The sequence below is a fragment of the Antechinus flavipes genome, chromosome 1, assembly GCF_016432865.1.
Source record: "Antechinus flavipes isolate AdamAnt ecotype Samford, QLD, Australia chromosome 1, AdamAnt_v2, whole genome shotgun sequence".
NCBI lineage: Eukaryota > Metazoa > Chordata > Mammalia > Dasyuromorphia > Dasyuridae > Antechinus > Antechinus flavipes.
Genome location: NC_067398.1, coordinates 558,109,967 through 558,136,217, shown reverse-complemented (window position 1 = coordinate 558,136,217; position 26,251 = coordinate 558,109,967). Strand labels below are relative to the sequence as shown.

The window sequence follows — 26,251 nt, the reverse complement described above, 5'->3', positions numbered from 1 at the left end:
TGACAGGAGCAAAGTTAATCTGCAAAAACTAGAGGTTGTAAAATCAGTATCAGTGATAAAGTGGCCAAAATACTAATTCAATTTTAAGAGTCATGGGGAGCATTGTCTCTCTATTAGGTCAGTAATTGTCGCACTGCATTTTGTCCTTATCACATCTAGAATATTGTGTATCCTAGTACAGATAGAATTAAAAATTTTTATTTGAGATGAACTTGCATGAAGTTAACCAAGCTTGTCATCAAATAACAGACAAACTTTTTTAAAATTGAAATTGTATTTGAAGCCTTTTCAACCAGGGATTTTTCAAGGAACTTGTCAATATTCCTCTAATAATATATTAATTAGAACTTAACACAAGACTCTCTATGTAATCTGTTTGAGAATTTTGAAGGACTACCACTTCCCTAGTTTGCCCATCATATTTTTGGTAATGGTACCCAAATATTACTGTTTTGGCATCCATATCATACCATCAACTCATATTAGGTTTATACTCAACTAAAACCACTCATTTCTTTTTTGTATAAATTGCCATTTTACAATGCCCACCCCATCTGTGGCTTCCACAATTGATTCCTAAACCAAAATGTAAGACTTGACAATTCTACCTATTAATTTATTTTTCTCAGATTTGTCTCATTAGTTCAGTTTATTGCGCTCTTTTGGGATTTTCATGTTGTATAAAATTCACTTAATGTTTATTTATGTATTTCTTATCTTTTCTATTATTATAAGCTACTTAAGTGCAGGGACTGAGTGCTTCCCTGGATCTTTGCATAGGGAAACTAAATAAATATTTGGGATTAACTAAACATAAGGGATGCTAAATAAATGTTTGTGAAGTAAATGAATGAATTATTAAGTATTTAGGGACTGATTTTCTAAACTTTGGTTTCTAGAATTCTTTCACAATCCTCCTTAATCTTAGTGCCTTCTATCTGAGATGATCTCTGATAAAATCTGTATATACTTATTTGTACATAGTTGTTTTCATTCTGTCTTCCACATTAGACTGTGAGCATCTTGAAAACTGGTATTGATTTTGTTTTTTATTTTTGCCTTTCTTTGCATTCTTAGAACTTAGCATAGTGTCTAACAAGTTAGAAGTGCTTAATAAATGCCCTTCATTTGTTAGTCTTTTTTTTCCCTAGATTTTTTTCCCTAGATTTTTCACTGTCCTTTGTCTCTTTCATTGAGATGAGAAGGGAAGAGCTCAAATTCAAATCAGTCAGTAAACTCTTGTTTAGTTTTTTTTTGGGGGGGAAAACTAATAAAGAAAAGTCTGAAGTTCAATCAGGGTTTCAGATTACTTATGAATGTCAATTTTCTATATTGCGTCTAGTTGACTTCAAGACATTTAATTGAAAGTTAACTGGATCTTGCTCTGGGCCATGAAGAGAGTATTATCAGGAACTTTGTTTGACATTTAGAATAAGAGACAATCTGTAGGAGCACCTTCTTTCTCCTCTCTTCTCTTTGTGTTAAGTTTATTTCCATCTTGCTTCTGTTATTTCCCTAACACTGAGAGTGTAACTCCCCACTGTACCATCTTTCACCAGAGCACAGCCTGAAACTGTTGTTTAACTGACCTATTTCTATTGGGTTTTATTTTCAGTCTCTGCATGTGAAAAAAATCCTTCTTCTATCCCTGACCCCATTCTGCCCTAGTTCTCATAGTCTTGTGTTCTGCCATTCCCCCTTCCTCCTCTTACATCACTTGTGTTCTATCTAATCCCATGCTGTCTCCTTTTTCTTACCACCTTTGAAAAATGTTTCTCCCTCCCTAAATGTTATCACAACTCTAGGAATGATAACACAAAATAATACTTCAAGAGTAAACACTACAAAAAGAACAAAGTATGTTGCAAATATCTGAATTACATAAGTCATCAATATCAGAATTCAGAAAAGTTGGAGAGTTGATGAAATCTCAAGTCTTAACTTCCTTTTATGGGCCCATTTAGTAACTGGCTAACTGAGTGGCTTCAGCACTCATGTTTGAATTCAATTAATTTTTTAAAGCTCTCTATATTTATTGTACTTTGTGTATACATTCAATGAATATGTCAAACCTTCTCTGATAACAGAATCAATGTCAGCAGAATAATTTAAATGAGATGAAGAGAATATTTATGGGAGAGACTGTAACATATCATATCTAGTTCTCATTGCTGTTACCTGCTCTAATAACTTATTTTCCCTATGTTCCCTGGGTTTCTCCCCTACCATCAATCTAGTTTGAGGGTTTATGATATATACTATAGCAAGGAGTCTGTGAACAGACCTCAAATGTCTTTTTCTTGAGTTGTAAGAATCCTATGATAGCATATTTTGTTAAACTGATTTGCAGGATTTTCTTGTTCTGTACCAAGTGAGAGAAATGGGAGAAGAATAATACTTTGATCTTTCTTTGTAATTTCTTATACCTTCCAAAAGAACTTCACATGCATCATTTCATTTGAAATGCACGATACCATGAAGGCAGGTATTGCTATCCCTGTTCAAAAGGTTTGGGAACAGCAGCCCAAGGAGATTAAGAACTTTGTCCAAAGGAGCAAAAATAAGAAATGGAATTTGGACTTCCTCAATCCCAGTTCATTCATGATAATGTAATACTTGTCTGTCTCTTTTAGGATTCATGTATTTTAGAATCCTTTTCAAGTTTTTAAAAAGATTTCACATACCACTTACAGGTGGGATAAATCTGTGTACAATGTTCTCCTGGTTCTGCTCACTTCACTTAGCATAAGTTCATGTAAGTCTCTCCAGGACTCTCTGAAATCATCCTGCTAATCATTTCTTATAGAACCATAGTATTCTTTAATGTTCATATCATAACTTATTCAGCCATTCTCCAACTGATGGGCATCCACTCAGTTTCCAATTCCTTATCACTACAAAAAGGGCTGCTACAATCATTTTTGCACACATGGGTCTTTTTCCTTTTTTCATAATCACTATAGGATATAGGCCAGCAGAAACATTGATTGAATCAAAGGGTATGCACAGTTTGATAGCTCTTTGGACGTCGTTCCAAATTGCTCTCAGAATGGTTGGATCATGGTAATATTATCAATGGCTTGTTGTTGTTGAAGAAAGTGAAAGTTGAAAAATTGAAAGAGGAAGAAGAATTTAAACAGTGAAGCAATGGCAAGTCTAGGTGCAGATCTTCTCACTGCATCTAGGGTACTTAAAACTGAGTTGATCTTTTTCACTGCACATCCATTTTACTCACTCTTTTAATCATAATTCATCGATGTATGCACCCTGGCTTGTGTGTGTGTGTGTATGTACACACACACACACACACACACACACTCTTTTCATTATATTTTTTTATCTTTTAAAACATCAGTGAATTAGCAATAAATCTTTTTCCCCCCAAGTTGGAGTTTATAGTATTCAGTGTGTCTTCCTATAGATTATGTATCATAGAAAGAATAACAAGGCCTCTTGAAATTCCCAAGCCAAAGCTAACAAAAAGTTCTCTCTTAGCATTCTCATTCATAGCATCTTAGAGTTGGAAGGACACTTAGAACTTATCTTTGTAGTGTAGCCACTATTGAAAACAATTATCTCCTCCACAGTATAACATGTAGCTATTCAACTTCCAATTCAAATTACTAAAGATAGGAAATAAAGGAGGCAGTATAATCATTTTGGAAATGTTTTCATTTTTTAAATATGTTTTCTCATAGTGAGCTGAAATCTGCCTCCCTAGAGTTTTGAACAAATCTAATCAAAAGGGATTTAAACAGAAAAAGGAGATAGGAGAAAATAATCTATGTGTAACTACCAACTCGATAACATAGTGAACCAGCATATTATAGGTTGTATAAAGTACCAGAAACAAAGTGAAGAAGACCTAATGAACAATTCGGACAGATATTTATCTAATTGACCCTACCCATGTTACTTAATTTCTATGTGGGAGCTTCATTGTCCTTAATTGTAAAATGAGGTCATTGATCTCTATGGCCCCTTTCAAATCTAAATCTTTGATTCCATAAACCTGACTACAATATAGGAAGAATATTTCTATAGATATTCTGGAATTCAGAGGGAGCAAAATCAGAAAATAAATCCCAGAACTTCAAATTTTTCTGTACAAACTCACAAAGCAAGGTTAGACAAGAGGCAGATTTGTCATTATGGGTCTTCTTGATAGGAACTAGAATAGGATGTAGAGCTGGATTATGGATCTAGAAAGGGATACCTAAACAGAAAGAACAGGACAGGCAAAGGGGAGAGAGATATGGAGTTTCATTGTTTATTAAAAAGATATTTTCATGTGAAGAAATTCAAGAAACAAAGGGGAAAAACATTTTGATGAAGATAAATGAAGTCAGAAACAGACGTGATATCAACTTTAAATTATTCTAGAGATAAATTGAACACTTTTGATTCAAGAAAATCAATTTTAAAACTACAAGTTGAGAGAAGTGTAATGAAAGAACAGTTGATCTGAAAAACAATTGAAGGTTTTAGTGATTAAAATCTTAATAGTGTGATTAAAAAACTTAATAAATCTCAGGTTGCATCAAGGGAAGCCCAGTGTCTACAATTAGAGAGGTGCTAGATAATCTACTCAGTTTTGTTAGTCTATACATGGAATATCATGTTCAGTTCTAAATGACTCATTTTAGAAGGCATACATATAATAGTACCAGATCTTAAACTATATCACAAGACAGTAATTATCAAAGTTGTTGAGTACTGGATAAGAAATATAGATAGATCAGTGGAATGGAGTAGGTATAATTTACAACAGCAAACAAATATAGTTACCTAATGTTTGACAAGTGAAAAGACTTAAGTTTTGAGAATTAAAATTGATAATTTGGTAAAAAATCATTGGGAAAGTAGGAAAGCAGTCTGGCAGAAAATGGGCAAAGACCGGATGTAGTGGTTTGACTTACCTGGCACTGGCACAAGCTGCCTCCTGTTCTTCAGGGTACCTTCTGCTTCAGCAAAGCTGACTTGTCTCATGGCAGCTGGTTGGTAGTGAGAGTGGTCAACTCTTCTTCCAAAGGAGTTTCTTGCCCCAAATTATGCCTATGAAAGCTGGACTGGAATCTAGATTGATGGTCTGAGCAATATTGCTGTTACCAGAGCTTCTGTGCTTATCTGCCCATTGGTGACAGTTTTCTAGGAATAGTTGCTGATGGCAATGAGAAAAGTAGGCTCCCTTACCAAAAATAATTTTCCTTAGTGATATGAAAGCTGGATTTTTCCCTTTATTTTTTCTTTCTTTCCAGTGGAAGAAACTATGGTATTTATGATAAAAGGAAAGAAGTATGATAATTGTTTATAATTGCTAGAAGAGCTTTCAAATGAAAGGAGAATTTAACATGTTCTGCTTTTCCCAGGAGAGTAGAACTAGGAATTAGGAAATAAAAAGAAACAGATTTAAGTTTGATGTAAGGACAAACTTTCTAATCATCAACAGAATCCAAAAGTGAATTGGGCAGCTTTTGGAAGCCATGGATTCCTCCACTGGATGACCCCTTGTCAGGAATGTGGTTGAGGAATTGTTCAACTACAGGTTGTACTTGTTGGCTTCTGAGAACCTGGAACTTCTATGTTTGCATTAATATTAGAGAGATGTTGTCCTTGGAAAACAAAAGATAGCAGAGAAGGGGAGTACAATTCCATGCCAAGTATATGTTCAGGGAGAACTAGGACCTCTGGAGCCCTGTTCAGAGCTGCTCTTTGGTGTCTCCTGCTATCCAACTCTCACGTGTGGTTCCAAGAAACTGTAGCAGGTGAAGCAGCCACCCCCTGCTAAAACTGTTTCACCAGACAGACTAAAACCAAGTTGAAGCTAACTGACAAGCCACAAACCTATCAGTGAGTTAAGGGGATGTCTATCCCAAGCATGTGAAGACTTCCTTCAATGGAATGGACAGATAAGAACAACTTGCTCCAATGACCATGAGGGTGGCTGAAGTAGGTGCCATGGAGAGCTTCGAGCTTGGTCAGGAGATGTCAGGGTCAACATCCCAGATCATTGCTAGACTCTTCTTGACATTTATCTTGCTACTGGATTTCACTGATTTGGAAGAGAGAGTGAAGCTGAAGAGTTTGTGTCAACTTGACTCACTTAAATCTGATTAACTCATGAATCAAAACATCAGTCTACAAGGTCATTCATCCTCTTTAAAAACAAAGGATGAACAATGAGAGAAATAGTAATGGGAATGGAGAAGACCAGATATTGTCCTCCACCCTCACCCCAACCATTAAGAAGAACAAGGAGCATTTTTTACTTTCTTTGTATACTCAGAATCTAGCAAAGTACCTGGAAGATAGTAGATGTTTATTAAATGGCTCTTGACTTGAAAAGAACACAAAATGAAGACCAAGGATAAGCCCACTATCTTGTGACATAACATGAAACTTCTCAGCATATATGCATTGTAGTCATAGCACTACCATGTATCTCTTTACATTTTTTGAGATGGTCAAATGCCTTTTTGGGCAAAGGTTGTGAATTAGAAAGGCTGAATCCAGCTTCCAATGGAGTCAAGAGAACAGGCACCCTCTTCTCCTGCTCAAAGGCAATTTAGAGGTGTGGTTTCATATTATTTTCCATTCTCTTCCTTCACCTTAAATCCTAATTATAATTCAAATACCATACTAATATTTAAAACCTATTTCTCTCTTTTTTAATTCATTGATTCATTTTCTTGAATGAATCACATTTTCCCTCATATCTTTCTCTTTTAAGCTGAATAACTGAAGGAAGGTCCTGTAAGAATGCTTATTGAGGAACTGATAATTAAGGTTGTAGATTATCAAAGCCCAGTACTGCTATTCCCCATTTCCTCCCTTGACATTTTGGTGGTTTCATACTTCTACAAGCATCCCAATAAGAGAGTAAGGACTAATTTAAAGAACATATGAAATTTAAGAGTCAATTTTGTTGCTAGTATGAAGCTTTGGTAAAATATTGAAGGGAAGGAGGAGGTAGAGAATTTGAAGTTAATGGCTAAAGTAAGTTTGAGGATTTTCTATGTTTTGTATTTATGTGTGTTCTCCATGTCACCCATTAAGAATTATGAGTTCTCTCTGGTTATCTGTCTGATGGTAACAGAAAAGGAAAGGAAAAGTTCAAAATGTCAGCCAATCAAAATGTAATACAAGAACTGTAATCAAATGTGCACCTGTCAAAATGGCCACCTACCTTGAGGATATAGTGAAAAAAAAGCCAGAGTAATAATCTCATGGACTAAGTGAAAACTCCAGGTCTTCTCTCCTATTAGAGGTAGAGAGCTCAAATGATCCAGACTTGAAATGTACCTTTGATTTTTATTAGCTATATGACCATGAGAAAGCATTTTCACCCCTCTATGAACTTGTTGTTCATCTGTAAAATGGGTTCTGTATAGAGGGCAGCTAGGTGGTGCAGTGGATAGAGCACCAGCCCTGAAGTCAGGAGGGCCTGAGTTCAAATCTTGTCTCAGATACTTAACACTTCTGGCTGTGTGATCCTGGGCAAGTCACTTAACCCCAATTGCCTCAGCAAAAAAAATTGGGTTCTGTACACCTATAGTTCCTGTTACATGGGGTCATGATGCTCTATTGAAAAATGTTTTCCCAATTTTAAAACATTACATAAATGTTAGCTATTATTATTTGAGGCTGAATGATTGGGAGAAAGAGAGACAGTGAGTTTTTCTTACATTTGATCCATGGATTCCTGGGAGGCCCTTCATAAAACTTAGTGGTGCCCCTCTGTGAGATAGATATCCTCCTTCCTTCTGAACTCCCTCTTTTTCACCTCTTCAAATTGTGATTTTTGTACTTTATTTATTCTGAGTGATGCCAAAGTTTGTTCCCCAAAGCACATCAAAATGATTTGTTTCCCCTGTGAAGCTAGAAGCCAGTGGTAAATATCTTCTGCCACATTCTATGAATCTTCATACAATTACTTGCTGCTGCCTTGTAAACCTATTTTTTTTTTTAAAGGCCTGTTTTCCAGTAGAACTAATCTTGAATTCAAGGACCTGAAAGATTAAGGATCTGGTGACTTGGAGAGAGAGGTAATAAGAGGGAGGTTGAGGGAACCACCCACCATGCCTCCATGCCCTGCTTCAGGGAAACTAAATGTTAAGTGAGTGGTTTAGCTTGAGCTTAATCTAGAGGCAAATCAGTAACTGAACCCTTAGATACTCACTCCATTGTGTACTGAGGAAAATAAAGTGAACTATTGAAGAAAAGAATGTGTTTTCTGGTGCTATACCAATAATGAAGAATAATGTTTCAAATCAGAGCAAAGAGAGAATAATTAAAAAATCTTTGGCTGGCAAAGATTTCTTTTTCCTTTATTCCTTTTGGACACCCCCAAACCACCCACCTATTCTCATACTTGGATAAGAAATTTTTTCCCCTGCAGTCCCTGTTTTCCTGTGCTTAATCCTATAGTAAAACCATCAATTTGTATTTGATATGGAAATTATGACAGAGCTACAAGTCTAGTGTTAGCTGAAGGATCTAGAAAGTGAGGAAGGGAAGCTGTGAAGGTAGAAGTCTCCAGCCTAATAAAAATGTCTTGTTTGTTAATTAGTTAATGTTAGCATGAAAACATCAATATGTGAAATGACAATTAAATATATGTATTCTGTATCTATCACACTTGAACATTTTCCATTTTTCAGAGTTGCTAACTCTACAAAGTTGCTGACTTTCAACTTATTGTACTTGTCTTTAGGACAATCAAGTATGCTTGGCAGATTGGGATTAATCAATATTAGATTTTAGGTATTTTTCCCATATCATTACAGAAATCACTCTGAGTAAATTTATTTGAATTGCTGAAACACTGCCTGGAATGGTAAGAGTCTCTTAAATTCAAGACTGGACATATAAGGCACAGTAACTCAGCAGGACTTGAGGTCTCATAAAGGTAGAGATGTGTGATGAGATGACCCTAAGGATCATTTCTTTTCTATCCCAGTATTGAGGATCAATTCTTCTTGCTGATAGAAAGAACTCCCATTTGCCTTCTTGGTTTATCTGTGCTTAAACTGCCCTATTACACAAATGTTACTCCTGAGGCTATTTATTAGCCCACTGTCTTATTACAACTTCTCTAGGCATAACCATACAATATAATTCTGTAACCCATGCCTATTGTGGTTTACGGCTGCTATTCTTCATCTGATAGGGATCCATTCAAGAATCTGTTTCTGTAAATTTTCCTGGCCGGTATGGCAAGAGCCTTAAGAACAGTTGTTCCTTCCAGGTCCAGGCTTGTTCTAGCCATTGGCTGGAATACATCCGTTTTTCTTCTTCTATCACCACTGGGTTATAGTTTTGTCAAGGATGGGGAGTGTTATATACAGATGCCTCAGATTAGAAATTAGTATTGGCTTTCACTTCTCAGTGGTCAGGCCAACCTGAACCAATTCACAGTTAGGAGAGGTTGGAAGGAACCATGAGAAACAACTCTCCACATGTCCCTGTGCTTGGCACGCCTGGTCTGTGCCATGAATAATAGGTCATCTGATGCAGTGTAATTAGATAGGAGGATGAATCCTAAGTAATCCTGGGAACTACAACAGGGAATTGGCCTCTGTGAGTTACTTTTAGCCTTTCAAACTGAAATTTGAAGTTGAAACTGAATAGTTTCCTTGTCATGGTAAGAAGTCCACTGTGGAGAAATACTGGAATTTATTATTTTTCAAGCTGCCACCCAAAGTGAAAAATATTGCCCAATATAGCCAACTCCCAATTATTCAGGAGCTGATTATCCACTTTGCAGATTATTCATGCTCATTGTTTCCTGCTTCCTTCTTTTTCTCTTGGGTCCTTTCTTGGCAATCTTCTCATAGAGGTGATAATAAGAAAGTATTTTTAGTCCATTTTTTTCTACTTTAAAGGTGGAAAGTCATAATCTTTTAAAGCTGAAAGGTGACTCAAAGATTATTTAATTCATTTTATAAAACCAAAGAGGTAAGGGACTTGCTCAGGATCACATAACAAGTAGAATCTGGAACTAGAACCCAGGATTCAAATCTGACTCTTTCTACCTATGTTATATTTGCTCCCAGTTAAGTGTTTTGATGAGAAGCATTTGGAGATTTTGACACAACTGGGTTCAGATTTTTTGGTATATTTCAATTATCTTCTAAAACTTCATTTGCAGGGGCAAAAGAGATGATAATAGCTATGGTTATAGGAAGTAGGGTCTCAGGCTATTGATTTGAACAAATAACCCAAGGATGGCAATCTCCTGGTGGTTTCTAGGATACTTTTCACTGTGCCTGCTAATCTCAATGCTAACTTTAGTGCCACAGAACCACAAAAAAGGAATAGTCCAGATGTAGGGATTGTTAGGTGTGACCCTACTAGAGAAAAAAGTTCAGAAGATAGCTAACTTTTCAAGAAGGAATTAGTGACTATTTGTTTAAAAAAGAAAAATTATTGTTTTCAGTTCTTTTTTGAGCTATTTCTGGCAGTATGTTTTGCTTCCTCTATTTGAGCTGTTTTCTGCTGTCATTTCTCCTATTTCTACCTCCAAAATTTCTTTTTATGGATGAAATGTTATATTATTATGTCTCTTTAGTGTATGGTGCTAGTCTAATAAAGACTGTAGACTCCCTCACAGAACAATGTTTGTAAATATATAAAATAAAATACATAGGATCCCAAAGAAGACCGATCATAGTGAAATGCTGTCATCAGAATGTTAAAAACAAAAAATGAAAGATCACAGACCCTAGGTTAAGAAACCCTGCTCTAATTCTTTTGCTTCATGTTAAATTGAACTGAAGAGATAGAGTGTGTTTGATATCCCTGAACTCTACTTCTGTGATATCTTACAAGGGATATTTGACCATAAATGGGAGTGGCAGAGGGATGGGAATTTCTTGGTAATTGATATTCTAGGAGAATAGGCCTTGATAAGCAATCCCTCCTAAATCATTGTGGGGAATAGAAGGAACATATTCTGAATTAGATTATTTTGCAAAAACTATATATTTCATCTGTGTTATGTCCTTAATAAAAGGCTTTGATAAATTGCTATAGCTTAGTTTTTTTTTAATTTTTGACTTGTTTGACAATATTGCTCAAAATGCAAAGCAATATGCAAATTGATATTTTGAATCAATTGCCCTAGAACTTCATTCCTCTCAGTAAACATATTCTATTTACCATTCCTTCAGATTAAAACATGTTGAATAATTTTTAAAAGTGCAACTGTAATTTTATTGGTATATGGAACTCCTATTGAGGATACTACCTGTATCTCAACAACTGCACTGTAATTTATAGTCAGAATAGTTTGGAATCTTCCCAAGTAAATGACTTTCCCCAAATAACAAAATCAATACTGTATATGTCAGTACCAATACTTAAACCCATATCATCCATATACCAAGGCTGCCTCTTCCTCTATTCTGACAATATTTCCTCCCATGTTAGTTTAGAAAGAGCAGAGGGCATGAAATCAGAAGGCCTGAGTTGTAGTTCCCATTCCACACTGTAATAGGAAAGTCATTTCTTTGTATCTATTGTCAAATCTATCAAATGGGAGAAATAAGTTTTCCTATTTATCTTAAAGACAAATAAGATGATAGGTAACTAATATTTATGCAGAGCACTAAGGCCAATGAAGCCCTTTTTATCCTCATTTGATCCTCAAAACCCTGAAAGTTAGGTTTTATTATGATGATTATGATTATGATTATGATTATCTCTATTTTACAAGTGGGAAAGCTGAGGCTTAGAGAGATCAAATGACTTACCTGTAGTCACAAAGCTAATGTCTGAGGCAGGATTTGAACTCATATTCTTGAATCCAAGTCTAGAACTCTATTTCATTCCCCTGCTATTTTTTTTTTTTTATTTGTAGATAGATACAGGCATCTGCTGGTACATGTTTAACAAATGGATTCCCTTAAAAAAATGTTGCATACATATGTTCAAACTTAATCTGCATTATTAACACTAAATCTAGACAACCAATAAAACAACAAATCAAGCTCTGATATATAAAGATTTCTGACTTTTGGAGTATAAATGCTCACATAAAGAAAATTTAACAAGTGACTTTCTCAAGCCAATTAGATCTGGCATCATCACATCTCCTAATATGTGTATATATGTATACACACATATGTAATGATGCTTTAAATTCTTTGGAAGACATCCAACACATTAATACAATAATAGTAATAGTAATAACACATTATATTTATATATTATTATAGTACTAGAGTAAAAATTCTTTTTTATAAGTCATGAAGTAGATTATTATTTTCCTATTTTACAAAAGAAGAATTAAGACTCAAAATGCAAAGCATTATATATTTTTATAATATTACTGATGTTTATTCTTTTCAATTAAACAAATAATTATAATTAGTGATTAAAATAATTGATTGAATTTTTATCTTTTGAAGGAAATGTAGCAGAACTGTGTTTTCAAATTATGAAGATTAAATTCATCACTTTTCTACAATAAGAAATACAGGGTTTTGCCTTAACAAAACAAATTGAACACTGGGGCTATAAATTACCATTCTTCTTCACAAATATTTAGAGGGAAAAAATAAGTTTGGAGGAGCAGGTCAGTTATCTTATTGTATCTGTTAGGGGATCCATAAAGAAGAATTATTAGTAGACTTTTAAATAAAAAATTAAATAAAAACCATGGAGTAAAAACATGACCTTTGTCTCAAAGGAAGGAGGATTTCTGGAGCAATGACAGCCAAATTTACCATACATTGAACAAGTGAACTAGAATCTGCAAATGCTAGAAGCTACGTCAAACCAGGAAAAAGTACACACCATGAGTGTTTAAGGGAGAGCACACCCATCTCAATTATTCTCTCTACTATGTACTTAACTGATGTTTAAGGAGACCCAATTCATATTGCTTAAAGGGGACATGCTAAAGCAAGGGAATTTGATTTGCTTCCAGTCCAAACCCTCAAATCCACATGCAGGCTGTAGCATAGCTTCATTTATTTGCAGCATCCTGAGACAAAATTACCAAATACCCTGTACATATACAATTGTAGGCAAAAGGGTGGGAGAGGAAGGGGAGATTTCTAACTGAACTTCAATGAGAGGGAAGTGATTCAGTGGCTGAAATGTTATAGGAAGAGTAAAGAGGGCAGTATAGAGTTAATAAGAAAAGTCATAGAGAGGTGTTGAAGGTACCTTAGTGAAGCAGAATGAAGAAATTCAAGAATTTATAGATAAAGATCGATTCTCAGAAATAAGGTGAAATATCTGGCCTCCGAGACTTAACCCGTCCTAGTTGTGTGACCCTGGGCAAGTCACTTAACCCCAATTGCTTCAGAAAAAAAAAAGCAAAAAAGCAAAAAAGAAATAAGGTGATTAATCATCTTAGAAGCACAGTGGTTCTGAATGAACTCTAGAGAAGAGTGAATGGGAAAAGTAGAATACAGCAGTACATTAAAGTGAAAATCAGAACAATGTATCTTTGATGATGGAAGAGATGTGGGAAACCATGCTCATCAAGGTGTTTTCAAGAAAAGTGCTAATAAGGCCCAACTGCAACTTCAAATTTGCTGAGTCTTGGGAATTGTACCTTTTGCATTGAAAATTTTACTTATGCCTTTCTATCTGTTGGTGAATGTGTACCAGGTTTCTTCTATAATACTTTTAATTTTTTTTAGTCCACAGTTGCCCAATACCCTAAGGTATCATTTTCCCATGGTCATAGTTCGGCCATACTTTTAATAGTAACAAGTTAATATTGTGGTTAGTAAGTAGAATGGCAAGTTCTGAGCAGCTGTTGGGTTCTTTTCTTACCTTTTTTGATCACAAGCCTCAGGAGATCTTTTATCAAGTCTTTTATTGAAGGACTTTATAAGAGGTCTTACTTGTTACCTAGTATTTGTACCAGCTCCTTGCTTTGCTTCACCCTGCTGATTATTGCAACTTATTAAAGAGATTAAAAGATTCCTGGGCAGGTCCTTAACTTTAGTTCTCACAGAAATACTTCAGCTCCATCCTCAGCTGATAATATAAAAATTAATCACCAAACTATGTCATGGGTATGGTAGAATTCTGAACTTTTTTTCTCCCCATTATATTAGGGGAATTAGATAGTCTTCACTTTTAAGCAACAAGGATAAATCAAATTTAAAAGGCATATCAACTCTAAGGAAAAGTGATAGCCATGTGCTGATGTCCTTGGGTGAACCTTTCAACAATATTGTTTTTCATGGGCTACCACTAATTGGAAAAACTACTCTCACATTAGGTCTGTAAAGTGATTTTTTTTCTTTAGTTAGTCTTCCTTACCTTCTTGATCCTTTGCATTTAAAAGTGAAACAGAGCTTTCCTTCCCCTTCACCCCTCCCCCCCCCAAAAAAAAGTATTTGAGAGTAATAGAGAAAGAAAAAGAAAATAATTTAATATAAAATAAAATTTTAACACATCTGGTCATGATTAATTTCAATTCTATAATAAAAACCCTATACCTTATAGGTTACTCAGTTTTATTCATTTATACCATGCTGAAGTTTTAGGACCTTGAAAATTATAAATGTTTGTTAAATTTTATTCTAGTAATACTGGAAAAAAAATTCAAGTTGTGTGGAAGAGAAGGGGCTGTTGAAGCAGGTGAATAATTTGAAATTTCTCCCAATCCAAATACCCAAGAAAAAAACTGCTATAGAGAATTAATTTGATGCTGAGATTTAGTTGTGGTTGCCATAAAGACAACGAAAGGGAACAATGTGGCGGGCCTATTTCTTACCACTAGTGACAACACCAATGATTTATTGTGGGAAATAGGCAGTTCTTTTTTTTTTTTTTTTAACAAAGCTTGTTAGCTGAATGTCTGAACTTTGATATTTTTTCCCTTTGTAAAGGGTTTCTATGTGACCCCCAGAAAAGTTACTCCTGATAAACTGTAGTTATAGTCAGTTCTCCATGATCTATATTCAAAGGGGAAAGAAATGTAATACAGAATTCATTTTAAATCTCTTGTCTTTTCCATTTAAAAATCTCATTTTAAAAAATTCAAATTACTTTAATTCTGCAAACATGAGTTTAGTATCACTCATACAAGGTATTGGGGTAGGTACTGTGAATATAAAAGAAAATAAGCAAAATTTATTAATCTATAGGACAATAATAACAATAATGCCTAATATTTATGTAGCAATTTAAAATTTGCAAAGCGTTTTATGTATATTTTCATTTGACACTCACAAAACCCTGTAAAGTAGATAGTTGTTCCCATTTTACAGAGAAGAAAACATTTGTTAAGTACTCATGCCCTACCCTCAAAGTGCTTCCTGGCAAATGGCTCAGAAAGTTCAAGTGGCTTGCTGGAGGTTACAGAGCCTTGTAAATATACAGAGTAGGGTTCAAACTCACTTCTTCCTGACTCTAAGGCCATCTCTCCTCCTACTACCTCACCTATCTACCTCAATAAGATCCAGAAACTTAGGGGATCTCTCACCTCTTCTTTTTTTCCTGTAATCCACCCAATCTTGGCAGAAGCATCAGTGAATAGTGACATGAGTCATCAGAGATACAAGGGAGAGAAGGAAACGTCCTAAATAATTAACTAGCTGTGTGATGAGCTTCAGGATTGGACCATGGCAAAAATCAGGTGAAATGATAAAACTATAATGAGATTCCCATGTGGTGTTTAGTGAAGTAACAATGGTTATCACTCTCTCTTGTTTAATCTTTAGTGGAGTATGACAAGGAGTTCTCCCCTCGCCAACGCCATCACAAGGAATTCAAGTTCAACTTGTCCCAGATTCCTGAGGGAGAGGCTGTGACGGCTGCTGAGTTTCGAATCTACAAGGATTGTGTCATGGGGACCTTTAAAAACCAAACTTTTCTTATCAGCATTTATCAAGTCTTACAGGAGCACAAGCACAGGTATGAAGGTCCAGGGAGTCCCCCATTCTCTTACTCTATGGCTCAGAGTGTGTTTGTTGGAAATATAAATTCTGGGCTCAGGAGCAAAACATGAAGTTATGCTATTTATTCAGACTGGCAGAGTAAAGGCAATTTGCTGGCAATTGAGTTTATTGTAGTTGAGTGGGAAACATTCCAAACACTGTCTTAATCCAATTGCCAGTCAGTTAACATTTACTAAGTGCACATCTTGAGGAGAGGCACCATAGTGAGATAGGCAAGAATCGGAATATGCAGTTTCCTACTTTGCAATCTAAGATGGGTGGGTGGGGGGAGAGGACATAGCATAAACACAAAAGCATGAGCATACCTGCCAAAGTGCTGTTAAAAACAAGTCCAAACTAATGGATGATGTCACATAAGAATTGAAGGTAATTTTTCCATATTAAAACCATGTAGCAATCCAGAAAGCCATATAATCTAATACCCAAAATGCTATGTACCTACAGTCTTCCTATGTCCTGGAATGATGCTAACCCTCTTTTAAAATCAGGTACTTTGAAATACAACTTTACAATAATATGTATATTCTTTATTAGAAACCGAAAGAGAATTTGGAGTGATGAAAATAGTGTTTAGTTATTTGGGGCCTCTCTGTCTATCTCTGTTTTTTTTTTTTTTTTTTAATCTCTTTCTCTTTTTCTCTTTCTTGGTAAAGTTGCCTAAGTTCAAAGTATTGAAGTTCCTAATAAAAATTATATGGTGCAATATCAAATTTAACTACATGAAGGAGAAGAAAACAACACAGCTGTTTAGAAGTATATTCTGAGGTCTATACCAAAAGATCTTGAATAAAACAATCATAAAATGATTGGGAAAGTTGGAAGGGAGTCAAAGAAAAATATCTTGCTTAGTTACAATCATAAATAGTGTTTCTTAGGAAAAGAAGGCCTTTCATATATTTACATAATAGGACAATATATCAAAAGTACCATGTTTGCATTTTCCCTAGCAATATGTATATAGTCATGCAAACTGAGTATTTCACAGAATGTAGAGAATAACACAGTCTTTGCTTGATTAGCTAATGTGTTTTGGAAATTAGTCTTTAACATTTATCCCAGGCTTGGAATACTGGAAAACAAGATGATAAATTTGCCAAAAAAATCTTGGATCTTGGATCTTACTGGATATTTAATGGGTTCTTTGGTAGTTCATGGAGGCATTGGATGCACTAGTCTTGCTGTCAAGAGTAAAATATATAAATAAGGAAACAAGAGTATTGTACCAATATTGGAGAAAAGTGATATAAATTTAATGGGGGGAAGGATTTGTTGTATTTGTTTTATAAATCTAAACACCCCTCCTCCCCTGTTGTGAGGTCTTTAGATGGTCATAGACAAAATCCATTGACTCTCCAAGTTCCTCTAGCATTTCCATAACATCCAAAGCTTAGACTTTCATTTGATTTTTGAAAATAGCTATAATTCTTGCTGCAAATAATGGCTCTATGAATGAGTATAAAAATTAATTAACTAATGATTATGACAAAAAACAATAATTCAGTTCAATTCTTCAAACATCTATTAATGACTTCTATATGCAAGCATTATGCCAAATTCTAAGAGTGATACAAAGTTTAACTAACATTGTGTCTGCTCTTTTGGAGGCAACAATTAAATAGAAAAATATGGCACAAAGATAATCATAACATAAAATGCTTCAGTGCTTCAAAGCTCTATAATTTTATCAGTATAGACATTCCTTCCACTGATGCCTATCACAAACTCTCTTGATCTTCATATCATGATGAGGTATCAGAGTACACTTTAGTGGATCTAAAATAACACATGTTAATATCTTACAATGGGAGCTTAGATTCACCAACATCAGGGAGGAGGGATAATTGAACCATGGAAGCAAAAAAGCAGAAGCTTCTACCAAGAATACGTCATCAACCCCCTTTCTTTCTGAGGGGTTCCAGAGCTTTTGGGTTGGTATTCCCAAGCTGGTGCTGATACTGTGATTGCAGAGTTGACTGTATTGACAGGAGGAGGAACAAGAGAGCTAAGTGAAACCCCTTTAGATTAAGGTCATATAACTCTGCTGAGTTGTATTTTCAAGTAACTTTTTTGTCTTTGAGTTTCTTCATGTTGTTTTACACTTGTACTTGGAAAACTCTTTAAAGTATGCTACAAGCTTCCTGAAGCCATAGAAACAGGATACACTAAGAGGTTTGGTTGTAATTTTGTGCCATAAGGTTGGTGTTAGCTGTATTCTTGACATTCCTTTTAAAGTCTTCTCTGTATTCTTATGTCACAAGTAAGGGACCCTTGCAACTATGGGGTCTATATTCTCTTCTCAACCCCAGGATCTGATGGAGGTTATCCAGGGACAGCAGAAGTAAACTAGTGCCTTCCTAGATCATTATGAAAGGATTTATAATGTCTAATCCCAAACATTAGCAATAGACCTAGTTAGGATACTTTACATCCTTAGAAAATTATCGGGGAGGAGAATGGGAACTAGATTGGACAATTCCTTTTACAGATTGGACAATTTTCCTATTATAGAGATAATGTTTACTAAGAGATTACCAGTGTTTAAATGTCAATTTCTTAATAATATTTGAATCCTCATAATAAATGGAATGCTTCTATATACAGTAAATATACAGAGGAAAAAAGATGGTTATTTACATTTATAAATGAATCCCAATAGTTGAGAATGATTTAGACTTGTAGGAAGTGCTCTCTGTTTTAAATGACCTTGTAGAAACAATTGAAATATTTAGGTAAGAAAGTGACCACATGTATATTATAGAAAAAAGTAAGGGAGCTTAAGGCCAAGAGAAGGGAATGCAACAAAAAAGGCAAGAGAGTTACAAGCCCAGCAGTTGGCAGTGACAAATTTCCCAGAGTTAATAATGCTATGTATGATATATATTGGGTTTAAGGTATATTTTTTCAGTTCAATTCAACAAACATTTATTTTTTATTTTTATATTTTTTAAAGTAAGGATAATATATTATACAATAAATGTAATTATACATGATAATATAATCACAATGTACAATATAACATATAAGCATATACAACAGTATATAATACAATATAACATGTAATTATAATATGTGTTATATTTTAAAAATAGAAAATATCATGTTAAGTAGAATAATATACAAATGTAGAATTTTTTTTATTATAGCTTTTTATTTACAAAACATATGCATGGGTAATTTTTCAACATTGACCCTGGCAAAACCTTCTGTTCCAACTTTTCCCCTCCTTCGCCCCACCTCCTCCCCTAGATGGCAGGTAGTCTAATACATGTTTAAATATGTAAAAATATATGTTAATTATAATATGTGTATACATATTTATACAATTATATTGATGCACAAGAAAAATTGGATTTAGAAAGAAAGTAAAAAAAAAAAAAAGCAACCTGAGAGGGAAAACAAAAATTCAAGCAAACAACAACAGAAAGAGTGGAAAGGCTATGTTGTGATCTATACTCATTTCCCATAGTTCTCTCTCTGGGTGTAGCTGATTCTCTTCCTTACTGAATAGTAGTGAACATCTCATTGCTGAAGAGATTAATTTAGCATATATTATGGTTGTTGAAGTGTATAATGTATAGTGTATAATGATGTCCTGGTTCTGTTCATTTCGTTTAATATCAGTTCATGTACATCTCTCCAGACCTCTTTGAAATCACACTGCTGGTCATTTCTTACAGAACAATAATACAGAACAGTAACACTGTTGAGTCAAAGAATATGTACAGTTTCATATTTTTTTGAGCATAGTTCCAAATTTCTCTCCAGAGTGGTTGGATTCATTCACAACTTCACCAACAATGTATCACTGTCCCAGTTTTCCCACATCCCCTCCAACATTCATCATTATTTTTTCCTGTCATCTTAGCCAATCTGACAGGTGTGTAGTAGTATCTCAGAGTTGTTTTAATTTGCATTTCTCTGGTCAATAATGATTTGGAACACCTTTTCATATGACTAGAAATAGTTTCAGTTTCTTCATCTGAAAATTGTCTGTTCATATCTTTTGACCATTTATCAATTGGAGAAAGGCTTGATTACTTATATATTTGAGTCAATTCTCTATATATTTTGGAAATGAGGCTTTTATCAGAACCTTTGACTATAAAAATGTTTTACCAATGTATTGCTTCCCTTCTAATCTTGTCTGCCTTAGTACAAGAAATATTTATTAAACATCTATGATGTGCCAGGCACTGTACTACATGGTAGTGATACAAATTAGAAAAAAAGAATTAGTCCCTGTTGGAAAGTGGGAGAGGAGAGAACACTAGGGAGTATCCAGCCCAGAGGCATCTTTTCCACAGAGTTCAAACTAAGCAATACTGCAAGTGGAAAGTGGAAAGTGAGCTGAAAATTCCAGATCTCTATAAAAGTATATTTGGGGAGTTTAGTGCTCTTCCTTCCAGCCTACCAGAAGGTAGAAAGAGGGAAATGGAGAAGTGTTGAGTATCCAAAGTTGAGTTAAACTGCATAAGGAGGAGATTTCAGGGTATGGAGGCCCTGGTCCAAAAGTATAAGAGGTCCTATAGTCAGAATAGGATAAGACATTTAAGAAGACAGGAGAGAGCAGGTTATAGGTCAGCAAAGTTGAGTTAGAGGCCTTGGTTCTTCAATGTGTGGCCAAATTGGGCTGCCCTGCTGGTTTGCTCAAAGGTGAACCACTCTATCTTAACTGCTTTTGAGATCTGGGCAATGTACTTCTGCTGGATAGATATGTGGAAGTAGTGCCATGGAATACCTCACAATTTCATCATCACAGTAAGACTTTAATCAAATGTACTGAGAAGGGATATAAGATTTTAAGACCTAGATGATATATCAAGGTAGATTAGAGCTGACCATCATCTTTGGGGCGAACAGATTAGACTGAACATCTTTGAGTCTGAAAATGAACCTTCAGGGATTTAAGATCTTTAAGTAAGGGCTTCATCCCAGATAAGATTGAGAAAAAAAAAAAAAAAGGTACAAGATATGTAGGTATACCCTACTTAACTAGATCCTGATGGTACAAAGAAAGTAGTAAAAATGACTAGAGTAGTCCTTCCACAAATCAGCCCCTTGAGAGAAAGAAAGGAAAGTTTCCTATAAGTGATAACTAGATACTAAAACTCTAAGTTGTATGTAAAGTAAGCTTTCAGTTGCTCTGAATAATATATAAAGAGGAAGAGTGCTAAAAATAAACAGCCTGTAGGAAATATATTTTCTACTGTCCTATATTCCAACAGAGCAGAGAAAGCCCATACTTGTTCAGACTAATTGTCTTTAGGTTCATACAGGAAGACCAGCTAAGGCCACATACCCCTTTCAAAGAGAGGAAGGAAGGGTCTTTGATGGGAAGATATTTTGTAATTGTCATTAGGGTGTCAATGCAGTTAAGTTGTGGGAATAGTAAGTTAGCTGCTGTTGCTGAGAATCATAAGGAGGGCATCTTGAAACACTCCTATTTAAGAAGAATCTGGCTATTGGACTAATATTTATAAATCAGTACTCAGGTGGTGGCTAAAGTATCAATTGTTTTGACAGTAACAACAAGAAAGTGTGATAAGTGAAAGTTCTCTATGACAGAACAGCATAGCTTTGGACAGTTTGTTGTTTCTCTGTGTTCTTAAGTTTCTCTGCATATCTGCAATGGTGAGTCACTGTTTTTTGTTTATCAGGTAGAGTTTTGTGTGTTGAGTTGTGTGATAAACTAAGGGACTGATGATGACAGATCACTGACAGTTATATCCTTAATAGTTGTTTATGATCTCTTTAAAGTTTATTAATGGATATCTCTGTCAGACTTTCTTGAATCCTGATAGTAGCATTTAAACTGGGCTTTAAAAGTTATGAAGAAATTCAACAGGATACGTAAGAGGAGGAGAGGGAATATTCTGGATATAAGAAATAGCTTGAGAATTGGAAAGAGCCAGGCCTCTAATGCTTACTTTTATAATAATCTGTTTCTAACTACATATCTGGGAGTGGCCATAAGGTTTACTTGAAGACCTCCACTATGGGTAATACATTATATCTTGTGGCAGTCCATTCTGGTTTTGGAGAATTCTACTTGTAAGGAAGTTTGTTCCCATCTCAAGCCCCATCCTTCCCTCTTGCAGAGAAGAGATCTGTTCTGTTTAGCTCCATGTTTCCTAGATCTGCCCTCTGAAGCCAAACAGAACATCTGTAATACACCTTTGATAATATAACCCTTCAAATATTTGAATACAATTGGTATGAACTATTTCTTTTCCAGGCTAATCATGTCCAATTATCTAAAGCAATTCTCATATAGAATGCATTTGAAGTTAGAATGCATTTGAGATCTTTCACCATTCTTTTTTGTTCTCTTCTGGACACTCTTAACTTTTCAATGTCTTTCTAAATGATGTTGCTCAGAACCTTTCTGACCAGGGCAGAATACTGTAAAACTATAATATCATATCTTATTCTTGAGAACTATGCTTATTTTAATTCAGCCCAAGATTGCAATGACTTTTTTATTGGCTACCATATTAAAATGTTGATCTATATTGAGCTTGCAGATCTTTTTCTGAATAAACTTTTGCCTAACCATGCCTCATCTGACATCTATGAACTCTATTTTTGGTTTTTGTTTGTAGGTTGTTTCTCCCATTAGTACTGAAGTTCCTAAAAGACAGGGATAGTGTTTTTAGGGGCAGCTGAGTAGTGCACTGAATAGAACCTGGGCCTGGAATCAGGAAAACCTGAGTTTAAATCCAGCCTCAAAAACTACTTCCCAGGGTTGTGGGAGGTAAAATCAAATGAGATAACATTTATAAAGTATTTTGCACAGTACCTGACACATTATAGGTGCTATACATAAATGCCTTTACTATCCCCACCCCCCACTTTTGAGGGCAATGGGGGTTAAATAGCTTGTCTAGGGTCACACAGCTAGTAAATCTAAACTCTGGTCCTCCTGACTCCAGAGCCAGTATTCTATCCACTGTGCATCTAGCTGTCCCCCCCTTTCCCTTTCTTTTTCACTTTTCTTTGTATCCCCAGAGCTTAGCACAGTGCTTGACACATAGTAAGTGCTTAATAAATGCTTGTTGATTGATAGAGGTAGTATATAAACTCTTACTCAGATAAATAAAAAATAATTCTTAACTAATATTCTACTCAGGACTTCAATTGGATGACTTGATTAAAATCAACTTGTCAGTCAAGTGCCAATCATATAATTATTCACTGAATTCACTTTTCATGAAAGAAGCTTTTCAGTGGCAAAAATGGGTGATCAATGGCCTTTGAAGAATGTAGGAAACTTTCAAGCTCTATAATTTATTTAAATACATTGTTTTATTGCCAGGTAGAAAATGACTTAAACACTAGTGTTGGGGGTCCTGTGTATGGTTTTTTTCCTTCTTTTTTTTTTTTTCTTTTCTTTTTCAAGAGCAGCCAGCACAACATTTGCAAGGTTTATGCAGCTACAGCCAACAAAAAACAGCTGCTTTGTTCTTAAAATGGTCATGTTATACTTCCTTGGGGCCAGAAATAAGTTTGGAAAGTAGTATAAAAGCCTCAATTGTCTCAACTTTTGATGATATTCTGCTCCAGAAGAACTGGGAGCTTCCCTGGATTCTAGGACTGAAGCTTCTGACTTTTTTTTTTTGTACATGGGAGAGGGAAAACACTAGGAGAATTACATGCTTATATACAATTCTAAATTGTAAGAAAGAAAAGGATTTTCTTCTGTATCTCTTGTAGGCCAGGAAGTTCTGGGCCAAGAGCCTAGACATCCCACTGTCTCTAAGAGTTCTTCCAAAAGGTTGTCCAACTTAACTCCAGGCCCCTTCCCTTGGTGCGGAATGGTTTGATCTTCCCACCTGCACCATCTTGGGGTGTCTTGGCTGAAAACTACTGAGAGGGCTGTGAGGAAATCTATTTTCTTTTCTCATCTTTGTTTAAGTTATATTTGTGGTATTTGATGGATTAAATGTGCTTAGCATATGTTTGGTTTTGTTGCAAAAAAAAGTCTGTCTTTTTTAAAAAAGAAAAATTCAGGTTGTAAAGTGCTGAGTCACATACCCAGCTGGGGCAGATGGAATGACATCATGAGGTCCCTAGTATGAAAGGCAGATCAGAAACCCTGATTAGGGAAGGCTGGAGGAGGTTGTGCTACAAGTTAATGGAGATTATCAATGTAAATCCTAGTTGTTTTAGGAGATAAGCCTCATACTGGGTGAATTTAAGGCATATATTCAGATACGAGTATTCATGATAATAAAGAAATATTATTGTGACATTTAACCTTTTAATAATTTAATATTTGAGACAATAAATTGGCATATAGAAGACCAAACACAAAGTGTGTAAAACACTAGTAGGGGTTTGCTGAAGTGAAGCCAATACAAACTGACTCTGGAAAGATAATTGCTCATTTTCAGTGTAAACATTTATATTTCAGAAATCAGTAAATATTACAAATCAGGTCTTGATTTATTGTTTTGACTGTCTAGACTTAAGAAAGTGATGAAAAAATGTTAATAATGCAGATTAAACTTTAAAAAATGTCAGGTATTCATTTTTCCCCTCAGGAGAGCCAGTTTTTTTTTTTTAATTTTTAATTTATTTTCAATTTATGGAATAAAACAAGCATTTCCATAACAAAGCATAATTTTGAAAAGATAAGTTCACATAAAACTGTAACTCTATCATATCCAACTTGCTGTTTCTTTTATATATATTATAGAGTTATCATGTAAATTTCCTTTTTCTCCTTTTTTTCCCCTTGCCTCCCTTCTCCCCTCCCCTTAGGAAACCAGTGATTAAATATTTACTGGTTACCCTGCCTAAGTACAAGATCAGGATGAATAATTGTAATAATTAGAATTGGAAGTATATCATAAAACTTGGAAAGTTAGAAAGTGATTTTTAATGTCAATGAATCTTATTTTCTCATTTTACAGGTAAGAAAATTGAGACTTATAAAGCTATGACTTGTACAAGATCACACAGGTAGTATAATTGGAGGAGCTGGTATTTCAACTTAAATTTAAATATGTTTTAACATACCTCCCTCTTCACAGTTAAATATATAATATGATATACTTTGTGTACTATGAAATTACTTTTCTTCTATATGTTATTGTGCTTTTCTCACATTTAAAAGTCAATTGATGCCATTTTATAATTTAATTCTATTTCTTTAAGAAAATGCTGATAAAAATATGGAATCATGTAACCTAATTCACTTTATCTTTTTTCCCATTCCAATAGAATGCATAATAATTGCTATTTGCTAACTAAAAGCAATATCATTAATTACCTAGTGGCAGGATTGACAGATGGGTACATCTTATTTTTTTTTTTTTGTCGTCCCACAAGGATTTTCTTCCTTTTTTTAAATTTTTTATTATAACTTTTTATTGACAGAACCCATGCCTGGGTAATTTTTTTTTTACAACATTATTCCTTGCACAGACTTCTGTTCTGACTTTTCCCCTCCCTCCTTTCACCCCCTTCCCCAGATGGCAAGCAATCCTATACATGTTAAATATGTCACAATATATCCTAGATAGAATATATGTGTGAAGAACTGAACAATTCTCTCTGCAAGGATTTTCTTGATGAAGAAAATGTCTCTAAATCTATGATCTTATGAAATTCTCTCAGACTTTGTTTCTTAAAACATTGATTGACTTTATTTCTTCTAGGCATTCTAGTAGACCTTGATGGAAAGTTGTATTTTGATTTTGAGACTTTACATATCTATGTTGTATAGTTATTATTTTTCTATGGGGTTATGCTTTATACATCCGTGGCTCCATATAGTCTCTTTTATGACAAATGTCTTTTTTGTTTTCTCACTTTTTCACAGATTTTTCACAGATTTCACAGACATTTTCTTTCTCAAGGATTTTGTTTGGAGTTTGCATAATTCTGGAGAATTTGCTTGATCCTGTTTTTTATTCTGGCTGGATCTTACTACTGCTTCTGAATGGTTTATTCTTTAGTGGTCTCAGAAGTGGCTCCTGCCAGAGAGTTGCAAGCTTTTAGCATACTCTAAACTGTCTGATCTAGGATAAAGTCTATGCATTTCCCTCCTGATTTGATCTCTGTAGGCTCCTAACACTAGTTTGTTAGCACAAACTTCAAGCTTTCCTCTAGTTAAGTCCAAGGATGTTTCTTTGTGCTGGTCCTCAGCCCTTGTTATCTAGGAAGAAAGATCTTTGGGCTTAAAATGACAGGACTGCCTTCATTCACCACCGGCCCTTGTTGCTCAACTACAAATACTAACTTGTATCTAGAAAATGAATCCAACATCTTGCTCTGGAATCGTACAGCATCATTGACTAGTGATTCCTACTTCCTGA

The 26,251-nt window shown here is 34.9% G+C and overlaps 1 protein-coding gene across 1 annotated transcript in view; it reads left to right on the top strand.

Moving 5' to 3' along the window:
- Positions 1–26,251, top strand: part of BMP6 (bone morphogenetic protein 6) — a 207,841-nt gene that overhangs the window by 136,569 nt on the left and 45,021 nt on the right. Inside the window, exon 2 of the mRNA XM_051970717.1 lies at positions 15,693–15,885. Coding sequence (XP_051826677.1) covers positions 15,693–15,885 — 193 coding nt within the window. The remainder of the gene's footprint in view (positions 1–15,692; positions 15,886–26,251) is intronic.